The 12,504-nt window shown below is 36.6% G+C and overlaps 1 protein-coding gene across 1 annotated transcript in view; it reads left to right on the top strand.

Moving 5' to 3' along the window:
* The window catches only part of satb2 (SATB homeobox 2), a 46,436-nt gene that overhangs the window by 9,626 nt on the left and 24,306 nt on the right, over positions 1 to 12,504 (top strand). Inside the window, exon 3 of the mRNA XM_079821741.1 lies at positions 4,265 to 4,447. Within this exon, the coding sequence (XP_079677867.1) occupies positions 4,265 to 4,447 (183 nt within the window). The remainder of the gene's footprint in view (positions 1 to 4,264; positions 4,448 to 12,504) is intronic.

Raw genomic sequence — 12,504 nt, 5'->3', positions numbered from 1 at the left:
CCACTGCTTCAACAAATATAAGAAAACTTCAGATGCAAAAACGTGATATTTTTTCTTTTAAATTATAATTTTTATGTTTTTGATTTTACTCTTATCAGTGACATTTTTGAAAATAAGGCATTTCAATATAATAACTTTTTCATTGCCATTAAAGTGAAATTACTGAACCTAATCATAGGAGCTCTATAAAGCTCTATAAAGCAATGAGCTTTCCAGGAAAAGCAAGGACTGACAAAAATGTAAAATGTGTACCTTGAATTCAATGTAAGTCGCTTTGGATAAAACCGTCTGAAAAAATGCATAAATGTAATTGTAAAATGTACAAATAATTTAAAAGAAAAATGTCAGACAGACTTAGACTTTGCATCTGGGAAGCATTCATATACTGTGATATAATTGTTATAGAATTAAAAAAAAATGAATAAGCATTAAACAGCACATCTATCTACACGTTCAGCTTGGGTTTCAGTTTTATTGGGCATTATTAAAAGAGCCGCCCATAGTGCCTGATGCAGATCAATTTAATCCCATACACCACTGTAGTTCAGCTCACAGGAGTGTTGTGGCCACTATAAGCTCAGTGAATTAAGTAGCGCTATATAGAGCTGATTTATTCCCCATGGCTAGTTATTGATTGCTACAGTAGTGTGTGTATCAGAAGGGGGGTCATATTGATTACAGTGACCCTAACGAATTGCCACATACAGTGGGATGGTCAGAGCTGTGATTATTGAATGGCTTTAAATATGTTTTTACACATGGGTATGACACATAACATGGGCATGAACCGTTTTAATTCAGGTATTCATCTAGGTTTTCTCCAAAAATAAATGACAGCTATCGCAAAAAATTGGTTCTAGACAGATTTATTTATTTGGAGCGCAAGTAGAGACTTGCATCATCAAGCATCATGATTCTCACAGAAAAAAAGGAGAAAATTATCTGGGCCAAATTATTAACAGTTATCTTATTTGTTTCTACTCTATCTCTGTTTATTTCTCCTAAAAGTTGCTCGGAGAAACACCTGAAACAATGGTCAATTGGCCTAATTCTCTTAACCTCTTGTGATGTCCGAATGCATATATAGTGCTGTCAAACGATTAATCGCATCCAAAATAAAAGTTTGTATTTACATAATATATGTGTGTACTGTGTATAAGTATTTTGTATATATAAATACAAAACACATGCATGTATATATTTAAGGGGAACAAAAATTATATTTATATATACAATATTTGTATTTATATGTAATATAAATTACATAAATATATATGCAGTATATCCATGCAAATATTTCCTAAATGTATGTGTGTGTATTCAAATATAATAATTATACCCAGTTTACACACATATATTATGTAAACACAAACTTTTATTTTGGATGCGATTAATCACAATTAATCGTTAGACAGCCTTAATATGCAGAGGCAGACAGTAGTGCAGTATTTTAAATTCTACTCAAGTACATATTTCAAGTATATGTACTTTATCACAGTTTTTCTTTGGAAAACTTTTACTTCACTTCATTCCAAAGCATAATGTCGTACTTTTTACTGCACTGCGTTTCATAAATAAAAGTTTTTTTTTTCTTTACATAAAAAAAATTAGTACATTCTTACTTTTACTCAAGTAAAACTTTGAATTACTTTTACTTGAGTAAAAGTATACAGTACTACAGTCAATTTTTAATGTAAATAAGTATTAAATGATCTTCAATATGAACGTAGTGCAGTAAAAAATACAATATTATGTTTTGGAATGTTGGGAAGTAAAACTTTTCCAAAGAAGAACACTGATAAAATACATATACTTGGAAAATAAAATGACTTGGAAAGTAAAAATACTTCACTACTGTCCGTCTCTGCTAATATATTTATAAATTATTACTAGAGGATACCATTGTGACTGCTTCATTATCATGTCCAGCAAACCCACATAAGTTGCACATAAAGGTAATGTGGTTCTGACAATAAAGCAGATACACATTTTCCTCTAAGGAAACGTACAGTCTGTGTCCACGCAGACACGCAGGCACGACACAGGTGTTATATTCTATCATCACTCACACTGTGTAATCCCTGATGTTATTCATTGGGCCAAAATGTCATCAGGGTCAAGCTGTAATTCACCTTGACAGTGAGCAATGTGTGCAGCCAATCATAAAGCCACATATCAGATATAGATTAGATATGTCTTAGGGGCCAAGACCTCAGCAACACATACTGTGTGTATGTGTGAGTATCATTTGCTGTACACCTCTGAAGCAGATTTGATTTGACAAAATATCTGCAATAAATGTCAACCAAATTCTTTTCTTAAGAATTTTTTGGAATAGGTGGAGGAGGAAAGTAGTGGGGCTCTCTCTTCCTGTGCCCTGGCAGATGGGCCGAATGGTTAGTTTTAATAAGAGGTTGTCTTCTCCAAACCTCAATGGAACAATAAAGAGTGGGCCACACACAAGTCAGACATGGAATCAAAATCACTCAGACACATGCCTGCATTGCTAAAAATCATTTTCCTAATTTTTTAGTCTTGTTTTTCAGCTAAAGTATCTCAAACAAAATAAATTGACTTGCAAATTTGCACAAGACATTCATTTTGGGTTTTTACCTCTTCAGCAAATTATTTTAAAACAATTTGCCAATGGAATAAACTTTTTTTTTAAAAACGATAAAAAATGTACACAGTTTAAACGCAGTAGTTATAGTAACAGTATAGTCCACAGATATGCTTTAACTCTAACAAATTACACGCTTTGATATTCCTACAGAAGTAAAAAAAAAAAATATGTGCAGGCATTAATGCTCATTACAACAAGACAATCAAACAGACACAGAGACTTACTCAAAGTGAGTGTTGCAGCGCAGTTAAACACACACATACACACAAAAATGCGTCAGACGCAGGCTTCGCACACATGCTGTTATCTTGTGATGAAACCGTGCTCATACAGGGTACAGGGATGAGCCCATGGGAGCTAGCGGAAAAGAGAGAGAGAGAGACTGCTGGGAGCTGCTGTGTGTTGACAGTTATATTTCCCTGTTGGGGGAAATTCACTTACTTAAATTGGCACCGGCTCCTGGCCTGTAATTCACTCCACAAGAGCATTCTGAACTGGAAGCCAGGGTGATTAATGGAAAGGAAATAGAAATATAGGAATTGACTGATTAAACCAAGGGGCCCTGGGAGCCGTGCATAAATGTATATGTATTTGTATGGAAGTGTTTGTGTGTGTGTGTGTGTGTGTGTGTGTGTGTGTGTGTGTGTGTGTGTGTGTGTGTGTGTGTGTGTGTGTGACTGCTCTGCTCTTATTAGTACAACTGGGATTTTGCCTAATGCTTTCAGCCTATAATTTCTGAGGGGTATTAATTAATAGTCTGAAGGCTTTTGAGCACTTCAGGGAAATTGAACAAACCAACGGAGATTGGTTAGGCCTAGATTAACCAGGAAACTTGGGTGGGATGTGTGTTTTTTAGGCATCATTAGGTACTGCGTACTATTTCTCAACAAGCCGTGAATGACTATGCATCTTGACATCCCATTAAAAGACGGGACTCTGTACCCACCAAATCACTTGCCAACATATTTTACAGGTTAATCATAAACGTTTTTAACTTAAATGTTAACAAAGTCAACACTACTAAAATAATGTGTTAAGTTACAGCGCAATGAGCCGTAACCTCGAACACTGAAGGCAGAAACGTTTGCATATCCGTTGGAGGCTCATGCAACTAATTTTATTAAGTGACCCTGCCGTTAGCACGCAGTCCGTTGACTTGAGGAGATATCAGCTCAGCTGCCCTGACAAAGTGGAGGGAGGTATCATAAAATATTATAGCTTTAATGGAGTATAATGGAGTTGGTTTGATGGTTGGTTTGATACACAATCTGGACGGTTTGTCCAAGTTGAGTATTTGCATGGGTCGGGGAGGACAACCGATTGACCCTGTCTACCTTATTCAAATGCAATGATGGACCTATTAATAATTAATGATTTCTAATGAAAAGACTTTTCTCGTGAACAGCACATGCAAACTATTCAAAATGATATGCTTGATTGAGAAATAGAGCAGTGGATGGAATTTATAAAGAAATATATCTATAAGAATTATATGGAAATGAGTCAGATTTCCATTTGTAGAATATCAGCTCAGTCACTGGACTCCCTTTTGAACAGATATTAATTCAGTAATTCAGCTCTTCTCTCTTGACCATTGTATCTTGAATGATTTCCATGCCATGCTGCTCTCCTGTATTGCAGGTCTGATGATTCCAGTCTTCTGCGTGGTGGAGCAGATGGATGGAGGGATGATATCAGATGGAGAGAACCGGGAGGAACATGCTGAGTTTGTGCTGGTCAGGAAGGACATCCTTTTCACTCAGCTTGTTGAGACTGCACTTCTCGCCCTTGGCTACTCCCATAGTTCTGCAGCACAGGCACATGGTGAGTTCAAAAGTACCCTGACTCTGAGTGCATATTCAAAGCAGTTGATGAATTTACATCTACAATTTCATTCAAGAAGAAAAAAAAACTTAAAAGAACTTCAACTTCCATTTCCAGTGAGACAAACCAAAAGCAATATCAGATATTTTAACATTTTATCTTGATTTACTGTTTAATCAACCTGCCAAAATAAACAAAAAATCCACAAAACTCCCTTGTAGCTTACTTCAAATATGTATATTTAAAAAAAAAAAATTGTATTGCTGTAAATATAATGTTAGTTGAATAAAAGCCACTTAAGTGTATGACTGTATGACTGTTCTTAAAGAGAGTAGACTTTCATGACTGTTTCTTAACACACTTAAGTACTCTTTTAAAACAGTGCACTTTGTAATAATTTCAGTACATTTTTAATTGTTTTTTAAAATAAAATACAGTTGTGTTGATTTACATACTAAAGCACATGTGAATTCAGCACTTTACAATAAGATACAATTAATCATCGCTAGATAACATATAAGATATGCATGAGATATATGACAAAAGTACATCTTAATTATATGTTTATATATAGTATATTTATATCTTAATTTTATATATATATATATAAAACAATATTTATCAATCTAGTTTAGTATTTATTCACAAATATACTAGTGTTTGTTTTTAACTGGCATTCATTCATAATACATTAGAGTAACTCATGTTCATTTATTCAACATAAAATCATAATGTTATGTTGATTTAGAAATTTAAATGAACCTAGATTAGTAAATGCTGTAAAAAGATTTGTTCATTTTTTGTGATACCTAATACATTAACTAATCTTAATGAAATGGAACTTACTGTAAAGTGATACCAAAATGCAAAATAAGGATATTTATTTCTGATATAACTATGCATGAATTAAACATGCATTTTACCCAAGCGGCAACCTCCCGCAGTTTCTCTTGAAGCCAATACGGAAGTGACTTAAACTGCAATTCATCGACTGGCCGCTAAATACAGGCTCCAGAAGAGAGCAGAATCTCATTGAGCCCCATGTTAAAATGGCCAACTTTACAGCAGAAAAAAAAAAACATGTTTACAGCCTGGTACAAAACCCTTTTGCCCTTCATGACAACTGTGAGGGGGGTGAATATTTTTTATAACTAATTTGTTTACGTTATGTAAAGCTTTAAAGTTGTGCATAATTAAGGGCGTGGCCACTTTGAGTGACAGGTGGATTGCCGTTTGTCTGCTGTCTGTTAGACATCACTTCACCTCAGCTCCGTCCACGTCACGCCTCTTTGCCCATTTGTTGTTATCCGGGAGTGACGTGCTGCCAAGATGGCAACACCCATCTCGACCCTCCTTTACGCTTCAAAACTGCTCTTCAGAATCCTATGTGAGACGTCACGGACACTACGTCCATATTTTTTTACAGTCTATGATTTTACCTTTTTAATCATTCCATAATACATATTTTTTCACATTCTATTTTAGGCAGTATACAGTATAGAACACTACAGTATGCACTGCACAGTATGCAGTGAGTAAAACACTAGTACGCCATTCCATTACAGTTCAGTGCTATTAGAGTGGCAGGGAGTGCTGGGAGGAGGTCTGGCTGTTGAGATGTTGACAGGAGAATATACTGTTTTGGGCATATGTGTCTGAGAACACTGAGAAGGAAGGGCATTTGCTCAACATAACTGAATCACAGACAGTCTGAAAATCTCATTAAACGAGAACAAAGGAAATGGCGAGGCAAAGAATGCGGTACTTTCACGTCACAAAAAGATGCGTGTGAACTGTATTTGTGTGTATGTGGTGACTTTGTGGGAATGCATGTTTGTGTCTGCTCGAGGTCTTTGTACTTGCATAGTATGTGTCCATTTGCTGTGTGTGTTTGTGTGTGCATATGGAGAATGTTTATGAGTATGTGGGCCAAAGAAGCAATATAATGCATTACTTTATTGTTGTACACATCATTGTCATCTCCCAGAAGATTGAGAGTTTACATGTATTCTGTGAAGTATGAAGAAAATGTAAAACAGTCATTACTTCATGTTGATCCACGGTAACAAAAGACATCACAATTTACTTCATAGGTTGAACATTTGGCATTTGTGTGAACTTATTTTCATGTAGTGTTTGTAGTCACAGTTCACGTTCTGGACGTCTGACCAGAACGAAGTTTGTTTTGTGATTTGATGGTGCTGCATTTTATTGAAAGGGTTTTTAAAGTATTGTCAGAAAAGAGAGAGCGAAAATTGAAGGCTACGTTTCAACCTTTAATTAAATGATCATTTAAGTCAGGCTGATGAAATGTCTGCTACGTTTTTGTAGTGATTGTAGTTTTTAAAATTAAATACTGCGTGGTTGTGTTTGTGTGTGACTGCAGCTTGTTATTCATCAAAAATAATGTTAAATAAGCATCCTTTCTCTTTTTGTGACTAAATATACACAGTAAAGAAAACAGAAAAAAAAAACATTAGTCACTCGCATTGGTCAACAGCGTGTCTTTAAATTATCTCAAAGCGCTCCCTTTAGAGATTCCTTTGAAGAGCCAAAAACGGGATCAATATGTTACCCACACAGCGACTCCTTAAGCCATTTGTGTAACCTCCAAAAATACCGTAATGTGCTATAAAATTAAACAAGTATGCAAATTGATAGAAGCGGCATTATGATTGGAAAGGCAGAATAGTCCTGTCTGGCCCACACAATGGCGCCACATCTGTGAGGAAGTCCCAGACGCTACTCCCCTGAACGCAGAAATACAAGAGGTCACCTCTTCACGGACGCAAAACAATCTCAAAAGGACAACGGAGGAGGAGAGGACAGCACAGCAGTGGAAAACAAACCGTTTAGACTCAATATAATCCACACACCCTCACAGTCCTCAGTTCAGACGAGGCCAGATAAAAGTAAAGGTGAGGGATGCGGCTAAAAGAACGGTCGCTCACGCACTAACAAGATGCACTGACTTCAGTTTATTCCTAAATTGTGCAGAGAATGAGCGATAGAAGGAGAGAGGGAGAGCTCTCCTCTCAAATGAATACTTTTTGTTTTTAAAGCAAGCGTTTATGTTAAATGAATAATTTCTGGCTTAAATTATACATTTTTTCCTCTGCGGTTCACAACCAAAATTACACAGAGTCCCATCTATTTTCTCCCTGTTTGAATTGTGTCCTGCATAGCTCTCTCATAGTGGTATATTTAAGCTCCTCTCCCAGCACCGCTGCCTTTCTTTAATTAGCCTGACCAGTAATTAACTGGGAGATATTGTTTATTTCAATTATAAGGGTCTGAGTACTTTTATAGAATTGTATGGACAGACCTGTACTTTAAGGCTTCAGACAATTAACAGTGGTGACGGATTACAGCACGAGCGCATTGTTGTGCTGCCACGTTTGACATGCAGCCACAACAGGTCGAACTGGGGCATTTTGATGAAAATACGCTCTGTTGCCTGATTGAGGCCCGAGCCGTTACTTCATGTACTTTGAGTAATGACAATGAACTAATTCCCACTTTTAATGTGGACATTTGTGAGTGTCGACATTTGCAGGGATGCCTTACTTGTAGGGATAGGCCACCCAAAAATGAAGATTCTGACATCATTTACGTCATTTTTTAAAAAACCTGTATGCTTTTTTTTCCATGGAAAATTACAGGAGAATTTTGGAAGAATATTTGGGTGAAGATCTATCTTCAACGAATCCTTTGATTTACTTAGATTTATGACCAAAGTGAGCAAACCTTCCATCTGCCATCTGACACACCTGGCAGTCAGTTCTGTCAGTGTTGTTGCCAGCGGTCCGCACCTCTCTATCCGTCTTTCCCAGACAAACTTTAATATTACAGTTAAACTTTTTCAAAATAAGGCTAATCTATAAAATCCATAAATCTGTTAATCTTAGGAATCATATTTGTACTTCTGCATATACTCATTTCCATGGTTAAATCAGCGTTAGATCAATATGACTATTATTTTTATATAGCACTATAGCAATTATATAGTGTTGGGTATAATGTATCACTACTAATAATTACAGTATTTTACTTTTAAGGGATTACTCATAATTTTTCTGTAATTTAATTACAGGTACTTGTGATGTAATTGCATTAAATACTTTATAGACAGTTGAACTATTCTATTTAAAACAATAGTGAATTTAACGTCTAATGTTAAAATATACGCTTTTAATGTAACCTTCTCCCTTTAAATACTTTGGCCAGTTCAAGAATAATTTATGCAATTTTACATTATTTATTTGAAAGAATTAAGAGCACTTTTAATGTCTTTCCTTGTATTGTTTAACTGGTCGAGGTTGATATTGGATTTAGAAAGTAATCAGTAATAAGTAATGCAATACTTTTTAGAGAGAGTGATTAGTACAGTAATCTAATTAAAGGGTTAGTTCACCCAAAAATGAAAATTCTGTCATTAATTACTTACCCTCATGTCGTTCGACACCCGTAAGACCTCCGTTCATCTTCGGAACACAAATGAAGATATTTTAGTTGGAATCTGATGGCTCTGAAAGGCCTCCATTGGCACAATGCACGGTTCACTCTCAAGACCCTTAAAAGGTACTAAAGACGTTGTTACAAAGTCCATCTCACTACAGTGGTTCTACAATAACTTTATGGAGTGACGAGAATAGTTTTTGTGTGCAAAAAACCCTAAATAACGACTTATATAGTGATGACGATTTCAAAACACTGCATCACGAAGCTTCGAAGCGTTATGAATCAGGGAGTCGATTCAGCAGTTTGGATCGCCAAAGTCACGCGATTTCAGCAGTTTGGCGGTTTGACACGCGATCCGAATCATGATTCGACTCACTGATTCATAACGCTTCGAAGCTTCATGATGCCGTGTTTTGAAATCGTCATCCCTACGTATATAAGTCGTTATTTATGTTTTTTTGCGCACAAAAACTATTCTCGCCGATTCATAAAGTTATTTTAGAACCACTGTAGTGAGATGGACTTTGTAACGACGTCTTTAGTACCTTTTAAGGGTCTTGAGAGTGTACCGTGCATTGTGCCAATGGAGGCCTTTCAGAGCCATCAGATTTCAACTAAAATATCTTAATTTGTGTTCTGAAGATGAACGGAGGTCTTACGGGTGTCGAACGACATGAGGGTAAGTAATTCATTTTCATTTTTGGGTGAACTAACCCTTTAATAGCACTGTTAAAGATTTAATTAACTAGTAATTAATTACTTTTTTAGAGTAACTTGTTCAACACTGAGCAATAGTCATTTTAATTCTAAATGTAGAAATTATAACGTTAACTGCCTTCTAATAAAAGCAAATTCATTAATTCACCTGCTAAAGCGACTAGCTAGCATTGTTTTGTTTATGCATTGTTTGACGTTGCTTTCGCTGGTGGGTCATCATAGTTGTTCATATGTTGTTCAAAATCATGTTGGTCAACCAGCATAGCCTTTATGATGAAACTGGCTGACCAAAGGAAGCTTGATGGTTAAGCTACATAGCGTGATAGTTCACCCAAAAATGCAAATACTGTCATCATTCACACACCCCTATATCCTTCCAAATTGGTATGCGTTTTTCTTTCTTCTTTCAAACAACATTGGACCCCATTGACATTCATTATATGGACAACAAGAAAACCTCACACAGGTTTGGAACAACATGAAGGTGAGCGAAGGATGACCAAATTTTCACTTTTGGAGGAACTATCCCTTTAACAAGCCTTTTCAACAGGGTCCCCAAAAGATCATTTATGAATCTACAGAATTTCCACAAAAATACTGATATCATAACAGATATAAGATGCTTATGATATCATAGTAAAACCAAAACCATAATTTACATACAGGCCTGCTGTTCCTGTTTGATTTCTCCTGTGTATATTACTGATGATTGATAATAAAACTAGATGGTTTCCACGACTCATATAGTGGGGCATCCCTTCAATAGAGCCAAGTCATTCAGAGCAGCAAACATTTGGAGTTCAGTGCATCCATGCAAACTTGCTCTGCCGAAAAGAGTATGTGTGCTAGGGAACATTTTCAGACTGTGTGTGAGGTAGGGTTTGTGTGTGTGAGTGTGTATGGATGGATACACATAGGCTTTAGCCAAGCCACCAGCCGACCACATGAAAGCCCAGCACTGGGAGGAGGAATTTTAATGTGGCAATGGGAACAATGGTTTGTACTGGGGGAGGAAAATGACAAGGAACAGAGTCTTTCCAAGTTAAAAATGATTCATTAATGACATTACCACAGTCTCTGTATGATGCTAGCTCATACTGTAAATAGGCATACATTTAACCGCTTTTTATTGGAACAGAGCTCATTGCTTTTTTCAGATTGGTTGCAGTGAGCTGTCTGTTCAACATTGAACATGTCAATGGTGTATACTCGCTGGCGTTCGCTTTTGAAATGTTCAACAGCATTTGAAAGGAATCACTGCTTAACTTAAAGTACATTAAGAACATCTCAGTTCTCAGTCTTAATGGATGCTGCTGCTCAAAGTGGGAATCGTCTGTCTTATATGTCTTGAATACTCAAGACGTCTGCGGTGGGCATACATTCAGCTTTGCACAATGAGACAAAACAGCAGCGTTCCTCAAAAATCATAGCAAAACCAGTAATATAAACACAGACTTGAAGAAGGAGGACAGATCTAAGGGGGGGCGTGGCACAATCACACAAATTGTCTTCATCTGTCTGACTTGCCTCTCTTCTTTAATTCACTGCCTGGGGAATACATCTCCACAACCTTTAGAACAAAGACAAGAAGATTGTGTCTCAGAGGATAGAAGTTCACTGTTGTTGCAAGGGTCGCCAGCAGGGTCGGCCCATCATGTAGTGGTTGTCTGTCTAGGGCCCAACATACTTGGAAGCACACAAAATAATCTATAATAAACAAATACATTATAAGTTCTGACACAAGGAAGCTTTGCCCCCAGTCATAACTGGAAGCAAGTGACAAATCTAGACCCTTCCCCCTTTAATCTTTTAATGCTTACAATAGGATTGAATGAAAGTAGCAAACAGTAACCAGTCAGTTTACAGTAATTTACATGATTTATTCATGCCAAGTACTGCACACACATACGTCAAAGTATTCACAGATTTCACACATTTGACCAAAAAAGGAAAATATCAAAGAAATTGTACACTGAGGCTATTTTAGTCTTTGGTATGCTAAAGTAACACCCAACTATTTTTGAAAATAGGCTCATTTTTCAACTCCCCAAGAGTTAAACAGTTGAGTTTTACCGTTTTCGTTTCCTATTTAAGACTCTTCTGTAGTTACATTATGTACTAAGGATGGAAAATGAAAAGTTGCGATTTTCTAGGCCGATATGGCTAGGAACTAAATTCTATGATATTACGCAGCGCCTGAAAATAACTTCCGTCAACATAACCAACGTGACAAACCAAATCTTCAGTGTATCCGGTTCAAATAGATACGGTTCAGGATCTGCACCAAAGTAAATATCTTCTGAATCATCTCTCAGAAATGTCTCCATGGTTACAAGGCACGCTCCCTGTGCAAGCAGGTTGTCACGTTGGTTATGATGACGGACGTTAGCCTATTTTCAGGCGCTGCGTAATATCATTGCGCCGCTGCACCTATGATGCGGCAGCAAAGTTCCTTGATTATAACCAGGAATGAGAGTATATTTCCTAGCAATATCGGCCTTGAAAATCGCAACTTTTCATTTTCCGTTGGTATTAGTACACAATGTAACTACAGAAGAGTCAAGTTTTAAATAGGAAAAATATCGAAACTCTTTGGTAATTTTTTTGAGCGATATGCTAACGGTCTAATCAGATTCAATGATCTATGCTAAGCTATGCTAAAAGTGCTACCGCCAGACCCGGAGATCGGCTGAATGGATTCAAAAACAGTAAAACTCAACTGTTTAACTCTAGGGGGGTTGGAAAATTAGCCTATTTTCAAAAATAGTGGCGTGTTCCTTTAACGTAAAAAACACCTTTGCATGGCAGAAACAACATCTGTTAAAGCATAAGGCTTGTCACACTTTCTCAAGAATAATATGGGGAAGGAATTCAAGCAC

This window comes from Gobio gobio (genome assembly GCF_949357685.1).
Source record: "Gobio gobio genome assembly, chromosome: 7".
Lineage (NCBI taxonomy): Eukaryota > Metazoa > Chordata > Actinopteri > Cypriniformes > Gobionidae > Gobio > Gobio gobio.
Note: the sequence above shows the minus strand (reverse complement) of the source record. Positions and strands in the feature narration are given on the sequence as shown.